Genomic DNA, 24,400 nt, shown 5'->3' with positions numbered 1-24,400 from the left:
GGCCCGGTGACCCATGCCATGAGGCAGTCTCACCTCACCCTCATGACTGCCCCATTTTACATCATTTGCTAGGTAGCAGCCAGCATGATTATGCGTTGCTGTGTGTTCAGACACTGTGGATTATCTCACTGAATCCTTACAGCAGTCCTGTGAAACTACTAGCTCCAATTTACACACCAGGAAACTGAGACCGCAGAGCTAAAAAGGGCAGGACTGGAATTCATACCCAGGGTCCTGACCCAAGAGTCATCAATCCCATAGGATCCTACCTCCCATTAAGGAAAGTGAGGGGTATACAGGTGGTGGGTGCAGTTGGAGAACAGATGGGGCTTGGGCATGGCCTGCAGGTGAGCGAGGGAAGGAGTTGGAGGGGCCCTCGGTGCCTGGTTTTGTAGGGGATCAGGTGCTGTGCCTTTAGGAGGTCACTGCTAGCTGTGCAGGGAGTGGGGAGGCTGGGGAGAAGGAGAAGTTGGGATTTGGACAGATTCTGTGCTTGAGGCCCTTGGGATGTCCAGTTTAGGGCCCTGCGTGGGGGACACAGAGCTCATGAGAGGGGCTGACATTGCCCCCATGCTGGGCCCTGAGAGTTCAAGAGCAGCATGGAGCTGCAAGTGCAGACAGAGCAGAACTCGAGGCCCCTCTGGCCCCCAGACGTGTCCCGGCCATGCTGAGGGCTACAGTGGGGACTGTCATTTCCTTTGACATGTGACTCTGACAGGGAAGATTCTGGCAAGACCTTGGCAGTCCTTTGCTCCCCTGGGCCTCTACTGCCCAGTTGGGAACAGGCAGACCTGGCTGGGGCTGGGCTGGGAGGCCCCCAGATTGGGCCAGTCCTTCAGGGGCCCCTTCCCAAAGCACTGCTGTGGCCAAGTGATGGGAGCAAAGCGGCCCTGCGTGCCGGCTGGGAGCTGAGTCCTCGCAGGTACGCCTTCCCTCAGGGCCCGACCTCTGGGAGGAGGCGACAGCGAGAGGCTGGTGACTCGGGTGGGCCCGTGGAGTGTAGGGTGGGCCCAGTGTCGGTGTGGGTATGCTGGGGGGAGGGCGTCTTCTGAGCTGCTCCGACCCTGCGCAGAGGGCAGGCTCTGGGAGCCAGGGCTCAGCCTTCCAAGGAGCCCTCTTGGATGGTGCCCACCTTGGCCTGATTGTGAGGCATCCCTGCGGGCTTCTCATGGCCACCCCAGGGCATCCTCCACCTGCAGCCCCAGAGTGCAGACCCCGAGCCCTTTAGGCTCAGCTGGTCGTCTCACGTGGGCAAGTGCCTTCACCAGCCTTGCTCTGCCCTCAGCCAAGCCCGCCCTTACAGGGCCACTTTAGCACTGAGTTAGCCGATGTGTGTGGTAAGTGCTTCAGGCAGGGCCTGACGCCCCACAGGTGTGTGGAAACGCCTGTCCCCTTCCCCTCACAGCCGTTATCACTGCTGCTGATGGCACAGCGGAGGCCGGGAGGTGAGTCCAGCCCCCTCACCCTGCGCCTGGCCTGAGCTCCCCTTCACTTGCTACCGGTGCTCTCTAGACTGGCTTCCAGGTACCTCTGGAAACCCTGGAGGGACAGCCTGGGGCGCTGTGCCCGCTCCCCATCCCTGGGAGAAATGTGGCTCAGGCAGGCCCTGGGGTGCCCAGCTGCGAGGCCTGGGTGCCAAGGCCTTTAACACTTTGCTCTGGCAGCCCGTCTGCCGCAGCTTGATGCAGGATCCCTCCTCCTGCCCAGGTGACAGGGTTTGACAGCGTGGATGATGAGTCCAAGCACAGCGACCACATGTTTTCGGACAAGAGCCCCAGCCCGGACGTCTGGACCAGTGAGCAGAACCCACCCTACAGCTACTACCTGTACTACATGTACGCCAACATCATGGTGCTGAACAACCTCCGCAGGTGGGTGAGCGGGCCCTGCGCACCCTTGCCTTGGGGTGCTCCCCCACCCACTGCACTGGACCCGTACCCACAGGGCCGCACACACACGCGGACACCATCACACATACAACGCAGCCAGCCCCATGCCTGGACACGTGTCCATACACACACCACACCTATGTGTGTGTGTCCATCCCTGGTAGGTTACAGATACATGACATTCCAACACATGTTCACTCACCTCCACACCAATGGCATTCATATGTGTGTCCATCCATTCAACCCATCACAGCACCTGCCAAGTGAAGGCCCTGCCCTGGGCCCAGGACACATAATAGGGAACAAAACAGACTGTATTCGTGCCCTCACAGAGCTTCCATCCAGTGGTCTTGTGTGCCCAGGCTCCCCTAGCGCACACACCCAGGCGGGGTCCAGGCAGCAGGACGCTGAGCGGTCCTTCCCACCCCTGCTGGGTCGCGAGGCTGAGGCCTCAGCCAGCGCTAGTTCCTGGGTGTGGGGCTTTTGAGTGGGACCACTACTGAAAGGAGACGGCCAGGGGTGGAGTCTTGGGCTCAGCTTTCTGAGGCAGGAGCTCTAGTTCAGCTCTGTTGCTGCCCTGCTCAGGGGCTTCTGACATCTGGCTCCACTCTCTGGGATTGCCCCCTTCTTACAACAGAGTCTGGACTCGATGGTTTCTCAGGGCCTTGCCTGTCTGAATCTGGGCTGCCAGGCCCTGGGGGAGAGGAGGAGAGGATGGATGGAGGACTGGGCCCTCTCTGTTCTCCGGAGATGGCATCTCTTCTGAGGAGCTCTGAGGAGTTCTGAGGAGCTCTGGGCCTGGGTCTCAGATGTGGGGAGAGGTTGTTTTCAGGGTGCTTCGTGTCAGCTGTGCTGACCTTGCCATGGGTGACATCTTCCCTGGAGTGGGCCCTGGCAAGCGGCGTGAGCCCACGGGTGCTGGGGCAGGTGGGCCAAGGGTCCTTTCTCACCACGAGCCTCATGCCTGCAGGGAACGGGGCCTGAGCACATTCCTGTTCCGGCCTCACTGTGGGGAGGCTGGCTCCATCACCCACCTGGTTTCCGCTTTCCTGACTGCTGACAACATTTCCCATGGGCTGCTCCTCAAGAAGGTAACCGGGCCCCTGACAGATGCCTGCCCTGCAGTGACAGTCCCACCCTGGGGCTCCTCTGGGGAGGATGGGGACCGCCTGGACTCTGGCCAGTGATGCAGAAACGCTGGTTCTTTTTCAAGGCTCTGCTATCTGTAGTCTCTTGGTTTTATATTTAATTTTTAAATAATATGATTAAATCAATCACAATTTAGGTTTTTGAAAAAGTGGAGAAATAGAAAAAAAAATCCTTACTGCTATCACTTAAAAAAAGCATCATTAGCTTGTTATTATTTCCAATTCCCATCTTTTTTTTCCAGGGCATATTTTTAATAAGCTTATTATCATAACACACAGTTCCTTCTTCGTCCCTTAACTTTGTTTCACAAGCATTTTTCTGTGCTGTGACATCTGGCTGCTCATCCTAACGGCTGCGGAAGGACAGCCCTTCTCCAGCTGCTGCACAGAATCCATCCGACTTTTTGCTTGTGTAACTAATGCTACCGTGAACTCTATGCATTCAGTCTTCTCCATATTTTGACTCACTTCCATAAGAAGGATATTTGCTCAAACTCCTCTCTTTCCCTGTTCTGAGGGGGAGTCTAGCCATGCCTCATGTTTCTGTGTTGGGTGGGTGCTACATCAGAGAACCACTCTAGCCCGGTCATGTCCACCCCTTTCCACCTCCAAGGAGTTGCAGTGTTTACAGTCACAACCTCAATGTTTGTGGTCAAGCGAAACAACAAAAGTGGGGCATCTCCAAGGGCTGACTTGTTGGGGTCAGTGCCTGGGAGAGGGGAGGACGTAGGTTGGTGTCAGCCCGGGGCCTGGCAGGTACCCTTCCTGCCCTGAGCTGTGCTTCCGGTCTGGATCCGAGACGGAGCGCTTCCAACAGCGGGCAGGAGAGCAGTCCCAGGGTGGGATGGGCCCAGATGCAGGAGAGAGGTGAACACAGAGGGTGGGGTCCAGAGTCCTGGCAGGGAGCTCAGGGGTCTTCCACAGACACTGCCCAGAGCCCTGGCTTCCCTTGGTGAATGCTCCCCCCATTTGGCTTTTGTCCCCTGAGTTTGGTGGTTCTTTTGCAGAGTCCGGTGTTGCAGTATCTCTACTACCTGGCTCAGATCCCCATTGCCATGTCTCCTCTTAGCAACAACAGTCTGTTCCTTGAATATTCGAAAAACCCTCTGAGGGAATTCCTGCACAAGGGGCTTCATGTTTCTCTCTCCACTGATGATCCCATGCAGTTTCACTACACGAAGGTGAGGACTCTAGGGGAAGGTATCATCCTCCCACGGTAGGGCCCTGAGCACACGGTGCCTTCGGGGTGGCACTGGTGGCTAGTGAACACAAGAGGAAGCTCCTGGTGAGGAAAAGCTGTTCCTCCCAGAATCCCTTTTTTGGGGTTCTTGAAACCATGAGGATTTCTTTTCTTTGCCTTTCATTTCCCTTCCTTTGATATTCCCTAGCTCTGTAATATTGGCAGAGTTACTTGTATTAAAAATGTTAGCTGTCATTTTTGTTACCACTATGATTACTAGGAAGTTGTGGATCTCTGGGACAGCGAGGAGGAAGGGAAAGGTGGTGTCGTGCATGGGGACCAGTCACCAGTGTACCAGCACAAATGTGGTGGTAATGATGAGACCAGCCACAGATTAGTGGAAACAGAAGTGCCTAGGTCTTCTAGGACAGGCTCCAAGCTTCTGGTCTCACGTGTGCGTGCTGTTACTGCTCTGTCCGACTCTTTCGGAATCCCATGGACTATGCAGTCTGCTAGGCTCCTCTGTCCATGGCATTTCCCAAGCAAGAATACTGGAGTGGGTTGCCATTTCCTTCTCCAGGGAATCCTCCCGACCCAGGGATCAAACTGCATCTCCTGCACTGGCAGGTGAGTTCTTCTTTACCACTGAGCCACCAGGGAAGCCTCTGATCTCAAGACCCCTTTATATAATGAGGAACTGAGGCTCTCAGAGAGCTGAGGTTGACGTGCCTTGTAACTAGCAAAAATTAACTGTGTGAAATTGAAAAATATTAACTCGTGTAAAGTGAAAGTGAAGTCGCTCAGTCATGTCCAACTCTTTGTGATCCCATGGACTGCAGCCTACCAGGCTCCTCCCTCCATGGGATTCTCCAGGCAAGAGTACTGGAGTGGGTTGCCATTTCCTTCTCTAGGGGATCTTCCCGACCCAGAGATCGAACCCAGGTCTCCCACATTCCAGGCAGACGCTTTAACCTCTGAGCCACCAGGGAAGCCCAACTCATGTAAAAATAACACTAATAAATCATGAAATGTTAACACAATTATCAATTTTTATGAGAAATAACCATATTTCCACCAACTTTGATAACAAAATAGAGAATGGCATTGCTTTACATTTTTGCAAATCTCCTTAATGTCTGGTTTGATAGAAGACCACTGGATTCTCATCTCTGCTCCTGCAGTCAATCTGTTGTGATAAATTGTTTTTACCAAAGTGCATGAAGAAATCTTGCCTCACAAAATAAATACATAGTTGGAAAAGGGAGGACCTTTCAAAAAGCCTTGGGGATCCTTAGGAATCCTGGGACCGTGTTTTCAGAACCACTGCCTAGGATACAGAGGCAATGATGTGGCAAAGAGGTGATAGAAGGACTTGTGATAGATGTGAGATATTTCACAGCTGAGAAAACGAAGTGAACACACAGCTCAAGCTTAAATCCTCCTGGGCTTACGCTGTCTCACTACTGACCCTCGATCACTTCTCATTCCTAATTAATGCTCCCTCTCTGTTAGTACTTTACCCAGATTAACTTTTATTTTGGACAATCTTAAGAAAAAGTGTTAACTACAAAGCAAGGCTGCAGAGTGGGTATTAAAAGTGTGCCTGACAGGGAGATAGGCACAGGAGAGCAGGCTGGCGCCCCCTAGTCCTGGGCACAGGGCCTTGAACATGTGCCGGTCAACAGATAAATCTGTAGCTGTTCTTTGATATCTCTGTCTTTGGTTACCTGAACTTTCACACAAAAAAGATCTTGGGAGTTTGTGATTTTAGGGGGAGGGGGATGTTGTTTTATTATCCATGTGCCAGTTCTTAAAGAAAAATGAAATCTGCAATGTTCAAGCGTTGAAATGGACAGACTCCCATCTAACGTTTCCTCTGGGGGTAATCTAGGAAGCGCTTATGGAGGAATACGCAATTGCGGCTCAAGTGTGGAAGCTGAGCACGTGTGACCTGTGTGAGATCGCCAGGAACAGTGTGCTGCAGAGCGGCCTCTCGCATCAGGTACCTCTCGTCCTTTCCACCCCATACGTCAGATGCCTGCTGTGTGCCAGGCGTTTTTTCGGCCCTGCCGTGGGGATGGATGAAACCAACAGGGTCTCTGCCACACTCTAGGGGAGACTGCTGGGGAGACTCCTAAATTTTCCTGGCTGCTCTGTCGCCTTTTTCAGATCTCTGTTCACATGTCACCTCCTTGGAGAGGCCTTCCCCGATCACTCATTCCATAGCAGCCACACACGTGCCCTCATTATCCATCCCTTAAGTCTGTTTTTTTCCATAACATTTATTACTACCGACATTGCCATTATGTAGTCATGTGTTTTTCTGTCCTGCCTTCCAGAATATAAGTTCAGCATTACATCCCTGAGGTCAGGATTAGACTCTGGCACATAATAAGCACTCAGTGCTTCTCAAATAGCTGAACAGTACCTAGATTGAACAGAAAACTCCAGGAATGGGACCCAGACATCACTCATTTTAACAGCTCCCTAGGTGACTCTGATATGGAGCCAGGGTTGAGAACCACTGCTCCAGCGGGTGTCTGTGTCCCTGGGCAGTGTCAATGGTATAGGGAGAGGGCTGCGTTGTGCTGCTCTTGTTGGACGCTGATGCAGATGAGAGGCAAGGCTCAAGATTCATTTTGTGGGGACTTGGTTCCCTGGACTGGTTGTCCCCAGGCACATCTGTGTGCCCTTGTCAGCTCTTGAGAGAGACTTCTAGAATCATCACGCCTTCATCTTGCTTTCTTCATTGCCAGCGGCTCTTATAGTTCTTGTCTTTCTGATCAAGGAAAGCACAGTTAGAAATGAAGGGACTGAGTGTGGTTATCAGGGTGACATCCTTGAGGACAGGAAGGCAGGAGGAATTTTGTAACAGCTCTGTGAGGAAAGATGTCTGGATGGAGGATCTGCTTTGGAGGAATAGTCTGATTTGGTATGGCTAAGTCTGAGCTGCCACGTGGACATAGAAAGTGAATATAAGGTATATTGTTTCATTTGTATTTCTCTTGGTCCATAGGAAAAGCAAAAATTTCTGGGACAAAATTACTATAAAGAAGGACCTGAAGGAAATGATATTCGGAAGACAAATGTTGCTCAGATCCGGATGGCATTCCGATATGAGACCCTGTGCAATGAGCTCAGCTTCCTGTCTGATGCCATGAAATCAGAAGAGATCACAGCCCTGACCAACTAGTTGAGCGTTGGACATGTGTTTTAACTTTTCGGTTTAATTTCAAGTCTGCCGTGATTAACAGCGGTCAAGATACCAAACTAGGACTTTCCTCCATGGAGAGGGTACCACTGAAGAACTTTCAAACTAGTGATTTTTGGTTGCACTATTCACTTTAAGATCTAACATGCCCATTTCGGTGGCTTCCCTGGTGGCTCAGAGTAAAGTGTCTGCCTGCAATGCAGGAGACCTGGGTTTAATCCCTGGGTTGGGAAGATCCCCTGAAGAAGGAAATGGGAACCCACTCTGGTATTCCTGCCTGGAAAATCCCGTGGATGGAAAAGCCTGGTAGGCTATAGTCAATGGGGTTGCAGAGTCGGACACGACTGAGTGACTTCACTTCACTTCATGCCAATTTCTATTTTTGAGTAATAGATGGTGACTCCTCCTTGGGGATCTGGGAGCTGGACTAATTCCCAATTTTCCAAATGTTCCTCTTCAAAGTGCTAATGCTTGCATCGTGGGGGCCAGGATCTTACATGGTCTAGTGCCCACTGATACGAAGTCTGTGGTTTTCTGCCATAGTCTTCTCTATAAACCCCGCAGACTTGTTGGTAGTTGTTCATTTCGGCCTCTCATGGGCTGGCTGCCTTAAAATCTACTTCAAAGCTTCCTTTCAGAAAGGAGCTACTCTGAGAGAATTAGAAAACTTCCTTCTTTGCGTTTTTTTTTTTTTTTAATGAGTTTTTAAAACTTTTATTTAGCCCTCCTCCCTTTGTATTTAGGAAACCAAATATTCATATCACAGCCATCTCTCCTATTCTGTGTCTTGGTTTCCTCACCTGAAAGGAGAAGGTTTAGATCAGATGAGTGGTTTTCCGTGGTGTTCTGTGAGCTCAGCTCCTGGACCACTTCAGGGCAGGGAATGAGAAGGGGGTTGAGGCTCTGAGGTGCTGCTTTTACTTCAAGGTGACTCAGCTTTCATCGGTTTTATACTGGGGCTTCTATGTATTTACATTTGAACTAAGGACTTTGAAAATCACAGGACTAGATGACCTCTGTTCCTTTTGGCTCTAATATTCTGTGATTGTAGCCCAATTATCATTTTACTTATGAACAGTTAGGGCCACAGAAGTGAAATTTGATTAAGGTCACACAGCTCTAATAAGTAATAGGATCAGAACTAGGTTTCCCTAATCCTAATCTAGTCCTTTCCCTACTATTCTTTCAGGCCTGACACATTTAGAATTTTTTTTTTATCACTGTAACTTGGTGCATTTTCCACCGCCCCCACCCAAGGTGAAATCTCTCCTTTACCTAATATGCAGACCTCTTTAGAATATATGTGGTCCCAGGGGCCAGGTAGAAAGCATTTTTAAAGACCAGTCTGAATTTAAGCTTTACCAATGTACTCTTCATCTGTGTTACTCGGGCCTTGTACATAGTAGGTGCTCAATAAATGTATATTATATAAAAATGAATGAATCTCCTCTTTTGGAAATATTTTAAGGTTGTATGATCCTGGAACTCAAGAGGCTGCTCAAGGACCTTCTTGTCTATCTCTATGGGCAAATACAGACTAGAGTAAGCCCTTGTGAATCATTACAGAGAAGAACACTATTTTTGCCTGTGAAGATGCTTACCTGGCTTTAGGTTGTCTTGTCCTGTTACTTTATAACGATTATCCCCTCCACTGGTCAACTTAGCATATGGAACAATAAATACAGTCTTTTTACAAGGCAAACATATGCTATCTTATAGCTAACCATGAAACTGAATGAAAACCGAGCATTTATTTTAGGCACTCGTTATTTTTAAAAAGCCATTTGTATACATTTGCCTGAACATAACAAGCATTTTACAGTTTTTCATTGTCATTTTATGTGTATCAAGCATTTAATTATTAAAGTCTGTTAGGACTGTGGCTCAACAGTTTTAAACTATTTTAGGCAAATCTTTAAGTTTTAAAGAAAATATATAGGCATCATGAAAAGCTATTAATAATAATTACTAATTTATCGTTTCTGAATCAAGATTCAGCTATGGATGACATTCACTAGGAAAACTCAAAATTTGAACTGAAGCTTTCAAAACCCAGGAGGGAAACTTTTGCTCTTTTTTTTCTAACTTCTGCTGTAACAGTTCATGAGTAAAGTCTCACATGGCCATTTCCTTTTCCCTGGATATATCTCCAGTCTGTTCAGTCAATACCTATTGGATTTTACCTGACCTGCACGCTCTTCAGATACCTTTTTCTATAGCACGATGCACTTTTATTACATCATCAACCTAATTGGCCTTCTTAGGGTGAATCTCTTTCGTGATCACAGTTGGAATCAAAGACAATTGTACACTAGCCCACATTTCTAGTAGAATGGTTTTTGAGACATGCTTACTCTAAAGGGCTCAAGTTCACATTGTTACTTGAAACTGCATTGTTGAAATGATCAATGTTATTGCTCTGTGCCTCATAAAAACCAATCATAGCTCCTGGGGTGGTGTTTACCAAGGCCTGTCCTGCACCTTTACTTTGTCTTACCTTGGATAAGGCAGAGTTAAAAGCACATCCCTATGGCTTTCTCTTTACTTGTTTCTGAGTACCGTGATGGTGAAATATTTTGATCATTTTCTGAGATTGCAGATGCAACTGAAGGTGATACACTGGTAATAAACCTAGGTATTCTCTACCTAAAAACTATGACTGTTATAAAAAACAGGTATAACTAGCTGCAATAAAAGGAACACTTATCAGACATAGTTCCTTGAAAATTTTTATACCTTCAACCTCTAAAGAAATATCTTATTAGGGAGATAGAGTATGCCAGAGTTAGACTATAAACAGCTGCAAGATTGTAAAAATAAATCTCTGAGGGGGCTTTTATGTCTTTGACACCAAAATGTGTACTTCTCCATGATGATACACATTAATTATAAACTGCTACTCCTTCTTATAAATGGTTTTCCCATTCTCAGCCCTAAGATTCTAGCCTGCTTCTCTAATCCCACTCTTTTATCTTAGAAATAATCTTACAAGGTAAAATATCAAAATCACCACAGGGTGAAGTATTTTATTATTTTTACTATCCAGTAGGGTAACAGAAAGACATGAAAACAAATGACCATCTGTTGCTGTTTAAGTTATATTGTCATTGTAAATGTCCTTTATAAATGTGGGTGGGTCACCTGATTTCTCTAATCTCCAAGTAGCTTTCTTACTCCTAGATAAAGTAAGCTGGACTTAATGAAGAAAAAAACAGTTAAAAATACAAATTCTTTGGACTGCCTTTTAATGAATCCAATTTCTCAATGATAAAAATCACTGAACCAAAAGATACTTTCAAGCAGCCTTATTACCTATATTAGGTATAAGTAAATTGAGTCTAATTTGAAGTGTTTTAAAACATAGCACAAAAACAGCACAATCTGCCAGAACACAACACAAAACAGTCCTCTAAGGAATATAAACACTTGGTATATAAAAACGTGAAACTACATGATAAAAAAAATCTCAATTACCTAAAATTTACTTGCTAAAGATTATTTATTGCACAATACATCAGTTTGCATCAAGAACAAAACAGATACTATTATCTTCAACTTCTAAATTCAGTACACAATCAAATCCATTTTCTCAAACTAAAGTTCTACAGTATTATGAGTAAACCCTTTGTTATTAAGACAGGGAAACTTTATAACTTACAAATTTCTTAAGAGTTCATGAAACAGCTTCATAAATCCTAGAAGGCACACATATTTCCTATCATAGTAAGTGCATTTAAGTACTTAATATTTTAAAAAGACAAGTTGTACAGAATACAAAAAGTAAACATTTCATCCATTAAACAAATTTACAACTTTTACATTTAGTTATTACAGTAGAACCTACCTAACATTCACATCTAAAGAATTATTACCCAGTTTAATGGAGTGACCAAAAAACTGCTCATTTATTTGATAAGGCTAGTAAAAATATATTTCACAGTATCAGTTAGTGTCTTGGAGCTTATATTGGAAAATAAAACGGTTTGGGCAACATCAAGTCATTGGGCTCACTATGAAAAATAATTTCTTGAAAGGCGAAGGATTCTGGGGGATAAAATCATTGGCTATCTAACTGGAAAGATCCAAAAATCTATAAAGAAATTTTATTCATTTTCAGAAACATTCTTAAATTGGGCAATCTGAATGAGACTCAGCAAATCCATGGAACATATTTTAGAAGACTTAATCTCCAAAGACTTTTATCTCCAAGTTTTCAAAATATGTTCCATGGAGTACTGGGGAACCTATGGAAGAGAATCAGAGGTCTGGATTTTGACTTGGATTTAATTGAATTTTGGGGGGGGGGGAATTAAAAAAAAAAAAAAACAAGTCCCATCATGCAACTGTGTTACTCATCAAATTCCGATATACTTGTATTCACCAGTGCATTAACATGTTTTTGTAGGCTGACTTCATAAATATTTAGTTATTGTGGTACATAAATTTATATAAGGAAATGTATAATGAAAAAATGATAGAGCAGGGTTGGCGTAGGGGGGCACTGTGTGTGTGTGTGTGCAGCACGTGTGTGTAGGGACTTTGAGTATAATTTTTACTTGGGAAAAAAACAGTTCTGCTGCTAAAAGAAAGTGTGAATACCACAGATAAAGTCCATTTCTAAAGAGCCTGCAAACGGGAGGAAGGGGCTTTCTCAGGTCACACAGCCATCAAGTACACTGCCAGGCTGACAGGACAGAGACCCCAGCATTCCTCTTGTATAAACAGCTGCCTCCATCAGGAAAGTCAACCAATTATTAGTATTATATTAGGGGGTAAAATCCAAGCTACCTTTGGTCGGACTTTTTTCCTAAAACTTACTTAATTTGCATTCTGATTAAAGTCCCCAGTATCCAAAAATTCTGCCGTCAATAAGCAGCAACTTAAATTGTATGCTTTGGTACTTCAGAAAATAGTAATATTTGTAACATACCAATAATAAATCAGAAAATAATGTGGAATGTTAAAACACTTTTTAAAGACACCAGGCCCTAGTTTATTATATGCTGAAAAGTTAATATGTAGCATAAAATAATATTTTACTTTATAAACAAAATTTTTTAAAAATGGCTCAAGTGCTGCTGAACACCCTATCTATACTCTTTCCTGGCGTTTCAAATGAAATACAGTGAAACAGAAAGTCAAGTCATCTCCTAATTTTCAGGAGTGTTTTGTGTACAAATGGTTAAAAGGCTACATACTATTTTCTTAATCTAAGAAATCTGAAGACTCTAGGACCTCAGGAAGATGCCTTCAAATTAAGAAAATAAAAGCACCATAAACCAATGTTAAAGATTTATCATATTTGGACATAAAATTTAGGGTCTGTGATGAAGAAAAACTTCCATCTGAATCTCCAGGATGAATAAGTATTAACAAAAGCTATTTAGAACAGTTTCCCAGCTGTAGGAAAGCATTTAGAATAGCTAAGAAGACTCCCCGGCAGAAATCCATTTACAAGGCAAAGTCCTGCCCTAATTCATAGTCTTCACCCAAATTACACAGCATGGGGGGAAAAAACACTTAACTTAAAAAACATGTAGTTCCAAAACACACTGTTAAAGTTAGGAAATAATTAGGGATTATTTCAAGTAAAAACTATTAAAAGAGCAATAGTCAACCACAAGAGGGCATACATATTCCTTAGATCCCAGCAGAAAGACTAATTTAAGTAGTAACATGCACTCTGATGTATTATACATTTTCAGTTAAGATTTTCTCTCACATGGCTACAACTTTTAAAATTCAAGGTTTATTTTAAACCTAACTAAATAGATTCCAGAATACTCTTGCCCTGAAAAGTAACAGTGTTTCAGAAGCCCCTGGAAATGTTGATAACTCAGCAAAGAATTCAAGAGCAATTAGTCCTAATATGTATTAGAACAGATAAATAATAGGAAAATATGGTCTAAAACGGTAGCAAATTTTAGTTTATCCCAAATGGAAGACAGGGAAAGTTTATCCAAATAAAAGGACAAACTATCAGAATAGCAAAAATAAGAGGGTGGGGGGAATTGCTGTGTCTGTGCTACAATATCCCTGCCCTCTTTCCCCATGACTGAAGTATGTGTAGCCCACACTAGCAATGGAACACTTCACCAGGAGGTCACGGCCTGTGGGGCTGGCCTGCCTCATCAGCCATGTTAAGAATATAGTTAGCCATATCATCTTCAGTGGGTGCATCTGACACCACCCAAGATTCATTCGCTCCAGTCATCTGTAGGCGACAGATAGGGCAATTCCTGTGCCGATCACTCCTATTAGAGAAATCAAATGAAGAATAGTTTGTTTTCTTTTTCTGTTTAAAACAATGAATTTGAAATGTAATACATGTACTTTTTTAAAAAAGGAAATAGCATAAAAGTGTATAGTGAAAAATACATCTCTTCCTCCTACCCTAATCTTTATTATCCCCAGAGGCAACTGCTGTTAACCAGTTTCTTACATATTCTTCAGTTTTTTATATATTCTTCTAGAGACAGACTAGCCATGACCAGCTTACGTGTGTCTACACATCACTGCTCTTTTTTACAAGTATCAGCACATGTTAGAGCTGCCTATTCAAAATACACTGTTTGGATAGGCCATAATTCATTTAACTTATCTCCCATTGAAGGAAGGACATCTAGATTTTCTCCTATCTTTTGCTGCTATAAACAATGGAATGGAAGCATTCAGGGCTTAAAATAAAATGAACTTTACATGCAGAATAATTTTGGGGGGAGGAAAGAGCTTATATATAATCACTTAAATAAGATTATGTTTTCCAAAGGGATTTTTTTCTCTTGTCAAACATTACTTTGGAAATTTTAAAAATAGCATATTTGAACCAGAAACATGTCACAGAGGGAAAATATTTTTCTATTTATTGTTCAGTGAAATCTGAAACCAAAGTAATTAAATTATATCAATTGCTCTTTGGCTTCTGTGCAAAAATTTAGAAATCTGTTCTAAAAACTAAATGTGAAAGTAGAGCAGATTCATTTCTGGATCTTCAGAGATAGTTTTTAAGATAATTATCTGTGCTCTTCTGTGCACAAAAGTCACAATTTTAAAACAGTTGATTTCTGCTTCTGGCCAAGGGACCAGATTTATCTTCCCACTTAAAACAACTAAAAGACTGGACAAAATACATGAAATAATGGTTTTCAACACTAAACACAAGATGACAAAGCATTATAATCCCAGAGAGATGGGAAACAAAACAAGGTGAGCCCTATAATTAATTACCCAGCTCACTGCCTCTGAGAGTTTCCATGCCAGAGAGAGTGCAGGGGAAACAGATGGAGCCTGGTAGACTCCCTGAGTTGACAAGACAAGAGCAGAGAACCTTAGGGTGCCAAGACAGCTAGTTCATAGGGCAAAGTGCTGGACAGGAGAATGCTACGCAAAGGGAGAATCCCAGAGTCTACTGACGGTCCCTGTAGATATATACAGCAGAGTATGATCAGTGTGTGCCAAGTCAGGAAACTACTCAAGCCCAGGAATCACTCAAAAGGATCTGAGGGGACAGTAACCAAAGCTCACAAAGGGCCTGGACATTGCCTGTTCCTACCAGACTGTCGGGAGCCAGCGTGAGGAATTCCACCCGTGACAAGGTCATGCAGCAAGAGCTCTGATGGCAAGGCTAATCAGACCTCAGGTTTTCCCCCTGGCATTTCCTGAGCATCCACCCCCCAAAAAAATAAGAATCTGCCTGCTTTTCCACTTTTCTGATATTCTCTGGAAAAAAGTCAACTCAGGGCTTTAGTCTTCTGCATTTGAAAGGGATGTTTCAGTTAACCCCCTCTGATTGCTCTCTAGCTTGCCTAACAGGTTCCTTGGACCTCTTACAGCTTGTGAATTGCTTGCAGCCCCCAACCGCGAGAGGCACAAAGCTTAAAAGCATCTTAAAGATACAGAGCTTTTTCTAAAGAGTTAAAAATTATATTGGTGACGGGATTTCACTGTTGACTCAATGATTGCTGTCAGGCCTCCATATTCTTTATCTTTTAGGCACCTGGGAGGATGTTAATCAATGTAAACGGGATATGGAAAAGATATATAGTAGTTCTGATGTTAGCAACACTAGACTTTTGAGTTAATTACTTCTCTTTGCACTCCTCTTGTGTCCTTGCTATGTAAGAATGTAACTTTATTTAGTACTTTCTGAGAGTGGCACCAAACTTTGGGAAGATCAACACAAATAAGTCTTCTGGTTGACTAACCCTTAGAAAAAAGGCTGTAAAATGTTAATTGGCCCCTTTTGGCCAGAAGATGATGTAAATCACCTAAGACTTGTGTATACAATTAGGTATGCAGAGAGAAAAGCCTGGTTTTGATAAGAGTCTGGGCTGCTAACACTGCATAATTTTGTATTACCCATTGATCTCTATGTACAATCTAAAAGGTATATAAGGCCTTCTAAACAACAGGAGCAGGAGCCAGTCGCTGGACTGGTTTCCCCCGTGTCTCTCTCTCTCTTTCCCTCCTCTTTGCCTTAATTTCAGGCTGAATTTCCATCTGGGGCGCGGAGGCTCGCCAAGTCTACTTACTTGCCCTGGCTGTTAAGACCCGTGCGAAAGGGAGCCTAAGGCGAGGCACCCTTAGATATTCAAGCGAGCGCTGGTGGCCCAACGTAGATGGTGCAAATTCCTTGTCTGGAATTTTATTGGTCTTCCCCGTAATCCAAGCTATTCAGCCCTCTTCCTCCACTTAATCTTCCTACTACACTGTTGTTTCTTAATCTAATCTTATATCAATCAGTAAATAAGTCTTTCCTCACTGACTCCGTCCACCCTTCGAATTCCCTGGATCCACCGGGGCTGGACCCCAGCACCAGACAGAGTGGAAAACCTTGTAATTCATGGAGCATCGGGTACGCTACTCTGAAGGCTTGCGTCAGCAGGGCATAATTAGCTCTAAACTAAACATCACTCTGGTCCTGCCTAACAAGCCATAAAAGCAAGACTCAAAAACATCAAACTGTTTCCAAGTAACTATATTCCAGAACAAAGCTCAAGGATATTTATAGGAATACAAAAATATCCAGTACTGCAAAAGGTAAAAAATCAATGTCTGGAACCCAGCTAAGAACTACCATTCATACAGAGAAGCATAAAAATACAACCCAAAATGAAAACAATCCATCAAAACTAATCCAGAACTGACAGATACATCAGAATCAGCAACAAGAAAATGAAAGGTTATGATAACTGTATTCTATATATTTAAAAAGCTAGAGGAAAGACCACATATTAAGCAAAGACTGGAAGATATTAAAAACTTGAATTTCTGGATGAGTACTAAGATATCTGAATAAAAAAATACACTGAGTGGGATTAATGGCAATAGACTGCAGGAAAAAAAATCAGTGAATTTGAAATGATATAGCAGTATTAATTATCCAAAATTAAACACAGAGAAAATGACTCAAAAAAAGAAGGAAAAATAGCATCTGTGAGCTGTGCAAAAGTGGTCTAGTACATCAGTGGCTGGAGTCCCAGAAGGAGACGGGACAAAAGAGAACAGAAAAAGATATTTAAGAAAATACTAGGTGAAAAATTTCCAAAACTCATGATACTATACACCTACAAATCCAAGGAGCTCAATGAATCTTAAGTGCAAGAAACATTAAGAAAACTAAGGCACATCAAAATCAAACTGCTGAAAATCAGAGATGAAGGGGAAAAAACCTTAAAAACAGCCAGAGGGAAAAAGGCACATTACTTACAGAGGAAAAAAGATGAGGATGAGAGCAGATTTCTCACTGAAAATGTTGTAAGCAAGAAGATGGTGGAGCAATGTCATTAAAGTACTGAGAGAAAAACTATTATCAGTCTAAAATTTTATATCCAGAATAAAATCTCTCTCAAAAAATGTTTTGCTGTCATTCAATAAAATTCTATGGAATTTATAAAAAAAGAGCTAATAAATAAATCATTATTAAGGTTGCAGGATACAAGACTGATACACAAAACTGCTTATTTCTAGTATATAGAAATACAATAATCAAAAATTGAAATTTAAAAATAACATTTAAAGAAACAAAAATTATAAAATAATTAGGGATAGATCTGTCAAGGATATGCAACACTGGAAACTACGATTGATGACAGAAATTAAAGAAGACCTGTGGGAGACCTGGTTTTATCCTTGGGTTGGGAAGATTCCCTCGAGAAGGGAAAGGCTACCCACAGTATTCTGGCCTGGAGAATTCCATGGACTGTATAATCCATGGGGGTCACAAAGAGTTGCACACGACTGAGCGACCTTTACTTTCACTTTCAAATAAATGGCAAAACATAGTGAGATGTGGGTTGGAAGACTTAATATTGTTAGGAAGTTTTATGACTGTTTAGTCACTATGTTCAACTTAACACTCCCCAAATTATTTGACTCAATCCCAATCAAAATTCTTACAGACTTTTTTTGGTAGAAATTGGCAAGTTGATTATAAAATTCACACTGAAACGCAAAAGATCTAGAAAAACCAAAACAACTTTGAAAAAGAACAAAGTTGGAGGACTAACACTCCCTGATTTTAAGACTTACAAAGCTACACTAATCAAAGTAGTATGATATTGGTGTGCAGTAGACAATAGCTCAATGGAACAAAAGAGAGTCCAGAAATACTCACCTGTGTTTGAACAACTGATTTTCAACAAAGGAGCAGAGGCAATTTTAGAGAAGAAAAGACAGTCTTTTCAAAAAACTGTGCTGCAGCAACTGGAAAGCCATTAACGGTAAAATAAAAATTTTTTGATCCATACCTCACACCATACAAAAATTAACTCAAAATGGATCCTAGACCTAAATGTAAAACCTAAAAACAATAAATCTTTTAGAAGGAAAAATGGAAGAAAATCTTCGTGACCTTGGGTTAAACAAAGATTTCCTAGATATGACACTAAAATGATTATTCATTAATCACAAATTGAGAAACTGGACTTCATAAAAATTAAATATTTCTACTCTTTGAAAGACATTCTTAAGAGAATGAAAAGATAAATCACAGAGTGGGAGAAAATATTTGCAAATTATATATCTCATAAAGGGCATGTATCCATAATACATAAAGAACTCTCAAAACTTAATACAAAAACTAAGTAAAAAAATGGGCAAGAAGGATCATCAGTACCATCTTTCTAGATTCTGTATTTATGCATCAATATATGGTATTTGTCTTTCCCATTCTGACTTACTTCACTCTGTATAATAGGCTCTAGGTTCATCCACCTCATTAGAACTAACTTAAATTCATTCTTTTTAATAGCTAATATTCCACTGTGTATATGTACCACAACTTCTTTATCCATTCATCTATTGATGGACATCTAGGCAGCTTCCATGTCCTAGCTATTGTAAATAGTGCTTCAGTGAACACTGCAGCAAAGAGACACAGACATAAAGAATAGACTTTTGGGCACAGTCAGGGAAGGAGAGGGTGGGATAAATCGAGAGAGTAGTACTGAAATATATATATTACCATATGTAAAATAGTTAGTGGGAGTTTGCTGTATGACACAGGGAGCTCAAACTGGTGCTCTGTGACAACCTAGAAGAGTGGGATGGGGAGGGAGGTGGAGGGAGGTTTAAGAGAGAGGGGACATATGTATGCCTGGGGCTGATTCATGTTGATGCATTGCAGAAACCATCACAATATTGTAAAGTAATTACCCTCCAATTAAGAATAAAATACAATTAAAAAAAAAGGAATGGGCAAAAGAATCTGAATGAATATTTCACCACAGATGAAATACATATAGATGGGAAATTAGCATAAGAAAAGTGCTCAGCACCACCAGTCAGCAGGGAAAGGCAAATTAAAACCACAGTGAGATACCACTACACATCTATTAGAATGGCTACAACCAGAATGACAAATACCAACTACTGGCAAGGTTGTAGGGCAACTGGAACTTTCAAAAACTGGAGTGTAAAATGGCACAACCACTTTGGAAAACAACTGGCAGTTTCTTAAAAAGTTAAACATATGCCTATCATATGATCTAGCCATCCCAACTGTAGGTATTTATCCAAGAAAAAAGCCAAAATGTACATCCATAAAAACAGCTGAGCACAAATGTATAGAGCAGCTTTATTTGTAACGGCCAAAAATTCAAAACAACCCAACGTCCATCAACAGGTGAATGGATAAAGAAGCTGCAGTATATTCGTACAATGAATACTACTCAGCAATAAAAAGCAAGGGACTATTTGCAATTTTTTAAGGAATCTCCACACTGTTCTCCATAGTGGCTGTACTAGTTTGCATTCCCACCAACAGTGTAGGAGGGTTCTCTTCTCTCCACACCCTCTCCAGCATTTATTGCTTGCAGATTTTTGGATCGCAGACATTCTGACTGGTGTGAAGTGGTACCTCATTGTGGTTTTGATTTGCATTTCTCTAATAATGAGTGATGTTGAGCATCTTTTCATGTGTTTGTTAGCCATCCGTATGTCTTCTTTGGAGAAATGTCTATTTAGTTCTTTGGCCCATTTTTTGATTGGGTAGTTTATTTTTCTGGAGCAATCCCACTACTGGGCATACACACTGAGGAAACCAGAATTGAAAGAGACACATGTACCCCAATGTTCATCGCAGCATTGTTTATAATAGCCAGGACATGGAAACAACCTAGATGTCCATCAGCAGATGAATGGATAAGAAAGCTGTGGTACATATATACAATGGAGTATTACTCAGCCATTAAAAAGAATACATTTGAATCAGTTCTGATGAGATGGATGAAACTGGAGCCAATTATACAGAGTGAAGTAAGCCAGAAAGAAAAACACCAGTACAGTATACTAACACATATATATGGAATTTAGAAAGATGGCAATGATGACCCTGTATGCAGGACAGCAAAAAAGACACAGATGTGTATAACGGACTTTTGGACTCAGTGGGAGAGGGAGAGGGTGAGATGACTTGGGAGAATGGTATTGAAACATGTATAATATCATGTAAGAATCAAATTGCCAGTCTATGTCCGATGCAGGATATGGCACGCTTGGGGCTGGTACGCGGGGATGACCCAGAGAGATGTTGTGGGGGGGGTGGGGGTGGGAGGGGGGTTTTGGTTTGGGAATGCATGTACACCCGTGGTGGATTCATGTCAATGTATGGCAAAACCAATACAGAATTGTAAAGTAAAATAAAAAATAAATAAATTAAAAAAAAAAAAAGCAAGGGACTACTGATACATACTACAACAAAGTAAATCTTGAAAAAATTACAATGAATGAAAGAAGCCAGACCATAAAAGAGTATATACTGTATGGGACATCCAAACTATTTTATAGTGAGTGACTAAAACCATATTAGTGGTTGTCTGGGGACTAGGAGAAGGGATTGGTGGAAGGAGACCTTACGATGGGCATGATAACTTGGGGGTGATGGATTTGTTCATTATCTAAATTGTGAGGATGATTTTTATGATTATATACATATATCAAATTGTACTTTAAATATCTATAGTTTACTGTATGTCAGTGATAAATTTTCTTAAATGCTTGATTCTTATTTTGTAAAATAATGAGCTTGACTAGCCATTCTCTAAAGTTCTCCTCAGGTCCAATATTCAATATTCAAGGATTAATATTATTCTTTCTAATGACATATGGAGGGAAAAATGTACAAAAGAGGAGAAAAATGGAAGGAAAGGAAAAATGTTTTATTCTAGACTTTAATCAGGCACAAACCTCTTTACAGCAAAAGTAAATTCTCAAAACTAAGCTACATCCTCACATTTTATAGACTATGTATAAAAATATTTTAAGCAGTAGGAGGCATGTCATAAAATCCAAAGTATTAAAGAACAAAGTCTCTTATACTTAACTACAATATATTTGCATTTTTTGAAGTGTATTCATACACTTTCCCATTTGACCTTGGCCTACCCCATGAAGGCAGCAGATTACTTACCACTTGTCAATGCACTTCTGACAAAAGCTGTGAGCACAGGGCAAGATTAGGTCAGCTCGACCATCCATACAAATACAGCACTCTTCCTCGTCAGTCAGCTGCTTTACCCTGCAATGTGAAAAATGAGCTGGAGCAGTGATGTTCTCTCTTGTCACTGTGCTGTAAACTTTCTTTCCATTGGCTTAAAAAGCGTAATCAAGGACGTATGTGCTCTCAATATGAAGCACAACATGACTCATGCAGTATAGAGTAACATAACCTGTACTTTAGGTACAGCAAACATATTAGGGAAGAAGTACTACACGGGAAATTTCATAGAGAAAAGACTGGATAAAAGAAATCCTGAGATGGTTTAAAAGAAAATATGGACTAAAACTGGAAATATTCAGGTCTTTCTGAAAATAACTCAGCCCATTTTAATCATACTAAATTTTTATACATGAATTCAACCAATATATGATTTATTCACCATGCAGGATATAAAGCTCTCAAAAATATGGGCCCTGCCATCAGGGTCTATATATTATGCTGCTGCAGCTAATGGGCATATAAATGAAAGAATAGCTTAGTCTTAAGGTTCAGGTGCTATATGAAATATGAAAGAGATAGAATGCAAAGTATCTGTCCTCAAAGAGCTCTTTCATCTCAGGAAGAAAAGAGATGTTCAACCTTCTACTCCAGCCACAATTTAGAATGCCCCTGAATGAGCCAAGTGCCTTTATATGTGGTGTTTTCCTTTCCTGGAGTTTGGCAAACTCCAACCTCAGTTACTCAAGATACCATCTTCTCTATGCTCTCAAAAACCAACATTTCCCTCAACTAAAGGTTTTAAATACTGCATTTTATTGGCTGTTTATTGGTTAGTCTATCCATAAACTGTAAACTCATAAGGAGTTTGTCTTAGGTTCTCAAAATATATTTCTTGAAGTGATTTAAATTTGCTTTTAATCTTTATGCTATTCTGTAATGTTTAGGTTTTCTTCATCAAGCATGTATTGCTTTTATAATTATACAAAAATTAAATGTTCCAAACTATAGCCACTAGACTGTAAGCTTCTTAACCGCAGAAACTACCTCTAACATGTTTTTATTCCTGGCTGTGCATATACCACCGTACGTAAGACACTGATATAGTACTTTAAAATCTGTCAATTTGTATACAGAAAATAAGCGAACGTCAAATGTGTATTATGTGTAGTAAGTGCTAAGTAAAGAAGGAAGAAAGTATATTTCAAATTTGTCAGAAAGATAAGGTAGAAAAATGACAGGATTTCGATAGAGGACATTCAATGTGAATAAACAAAGCTAAACAGGTAGGGAAAAGTGTCTATCAAGCAGGCTGATATGAAAGACTGCTTAAGTACAGCAGAGATAATCTGATCCTTGTATGTCAAAAGAGTAAGTTTAAACTTGTTTTGATAGAGTTTAATCAAGGGGAAAGTGAACCCCCATTGGAAATAATGCTTTAGGAGATCCATTGGAAATAATGCTTTAGGAAATCAACTGGGAGACCAGTATGAGGGACAGTCTAGAGAGTGGAACACCAATTAGATCCTTATTTCAGTAATTCACCTGGGACATAATTAAGCCTGGTCTAAGGGGCATTACAGAAGACAGATCATTAGGATGTGGTAATAAAGTAAATGCTGTGCTTCAGCAATGCATAAAAGAGCACAGCTTCTGAACTGAAATTGGGAAACTGAATGAAAACCTAGATGGGTGTGGATCTAATGTATTTTAATTTTTCTATATCTATTTATTTCAATGTTTAAATGCCTTTTAGGTGCAAGGTAATGCTAAAAATCCTTCAAGCTAGGCTTCAGCAGTACATGAACTGAGAACTTCCAGATATACAAACTGGATTTAGAAAAGGCAGAGGAATCAGAGATTAAATCACCAACATCTGTTGGATCACAGGAAAAACAAGGGAATTCCAGGAAAACACCTACTTCTGCTTCACTGACTATATTAAAGCCTTTGACTATGTAGATCACAACAAACTGGAAAATTCCTAAAGAGATGGGAATACCAGACCACCTGACCTGTCTCCTGAGAAACCTGTATGTGAATCAAGAAGCAACAGTTAGAACCAGACACGGAACAACTGACTGGTTCAAAATTAGGAAAGGAGTATGTCAGGGCTGTATATTGTCACTCTGCTTATTTAACTTAGATGCAGAGTACATCATGTGAAATGCTGGGCTGGATGACTCACAAGCTGGAATCAAGATTTCTGGGAGAAATATCAACAACCTCAGAAATGCAGATGATACCACTCTAATGGCAGAAAGTGAAGAGGAACTAAAGAGACTCTAGATAAGGGTGAAAGAGGAGAATGAAAGAGCTGGCTTGAAACTCAACATTCAAAAAACTAAGATCATGGCATCTGGTCCCATCACTTCATGGCAAATAGATAGAGAAAAAGTAGAAACAGTGACAGACTTTATTTTCTTGGGCTCCAAAATCACTGTGGATGGTGACTGTAGCCATGAAATTAAAAGATGCTTGCTCCTTGAAAGAAAAGCTATGACAAACCTGTGCGTGCTAAGTCGCTTCGGTTGTGTTCGACTCTTTGCAACCCCATGGACTGTATAGCCTGCCAGGATCCTCTGGCCATGGGATTCTCCAGGCAAGAATACTGGAATGGATTGCCATGCCCTCTCCAGGGGATCTTCCCAAACCAGGGATTGAATGTAAGTCTCTTATATTCCCTGCACTGGCACGCAGGTTCTCTACCACTAGTGCCACCTGGGAAGCCCTTGACAAACTCAGACAGCATATTAGAGAATAGAGACATCACTTTGCCAACAAAGGTCTGTATAATCAAAGCTATGGTTTTTCCAGTAGTCATGTATAGATGTGAGAGTTGGACCATAAAGAAGGCTGAGTGCCAAAGAACTGATGCTTTTGAATTGTGGTGCTGGAGGACTCTTGAGAGTCCCTTGAACAGCAAGAAGATCAAACCAACCAATCCTAAAGGAAATCAACCCTGAATATTCACTGGAAGGACTGATACTGAAGCTGAAGCTCCAATACTTTGGCCACCTGATGGGAAGAGCTGAC

The 24,400-nt window shown here is 41.7% G+C and overlaps 2 protein-coding genes across 8 annotated transcripts in view; one reads left to right on the top strand and one right to left on the bottom strand.

Moving 5' to 3' along the window:
* AMPD3 (adenosine monophosphate deaminase 3) overlaps positions 1 to 10,081 on the top strand; it is a 50,580-nt gene extending 40,499 nt beyond the window's left edge. For all 6 annotated transcript variants that reach the window (XM_040258394.1, XM_040258392.1, XM_040258390.1 and 3 more), the window contains 5 exons: positions 1,708 to 1,871; positions 2,860 to 2,980; positions 4,045 to 4,218; positions 6,109 to 6,219; positions 7,234 to 10,081. In XM_040258394.1, the coding sequence (XP_040114328.1) occupies positions 1,708 to 1,871; positions 2,860 to 2,980; positions 4,045 to 4,218; positions 6,109 to 6,219; positions 7,234 to 7,410 (747 nt within the window). In that variant the 3' untranslated portion in view covers positions 7,411 to 10,081. The remainder of the gene's footprint in view (positions 1 to 1,707; positions 1,872 to 2,859; positions 2,981 to 4,044; positions 4,219 to 6,108; positions 6,220 to 7,233) is intronic.
* An 827-nt stretch (positions 10,082 to 10,908) lies between these two features.
* The window catches only part of RNF141 (ring finger protein 141), a 39,201-nt gene continuing 25,709 nt past the window's right edge, over positions 10,909 to 24,400 (bottom strand). For both annotated transcript variants that reach the window (XM_040258395.1, XM_040258396.1), the window contains exons 5-6: positions 21,338 to 21,445; positions 10,909 to 13,682 (exon numbers count right to left, since the gene is read on the bottom strand). In XM_040258395.1, the coding sequence (XP_040114329.1) occupies positions 13,532 to 13,682; positions 21,338 to 21,445 (259 nt within the window). In that variant the 3' untranslated portion in view covers positions 10,909 to 13,531. The remainder of the gene's footprint in view (positions 13,683 to 21,337; positions 21,446 to 24,400) is intronic.

The sequence above is a fragment of the Oryx dammah genome, unplaced genomic scaffold (genome assembly GCF_014754425.2).
Source record: "Oryx dammah isolate SB20612 unplaced genomic scaffold, SCBI_Odam_1.1 HiC_scaffold_17, whole genome shotgun sequence".
Classification (NCBI taxonomy): Eukaryota; Metazoa; Chordata; class Mammalia; order Artiodactyla; family Bovidae; genus Oryx; species Oryx dammah.
This window is presented reverse-complemented; position numbering and strand designations above follow the sequence as displayed.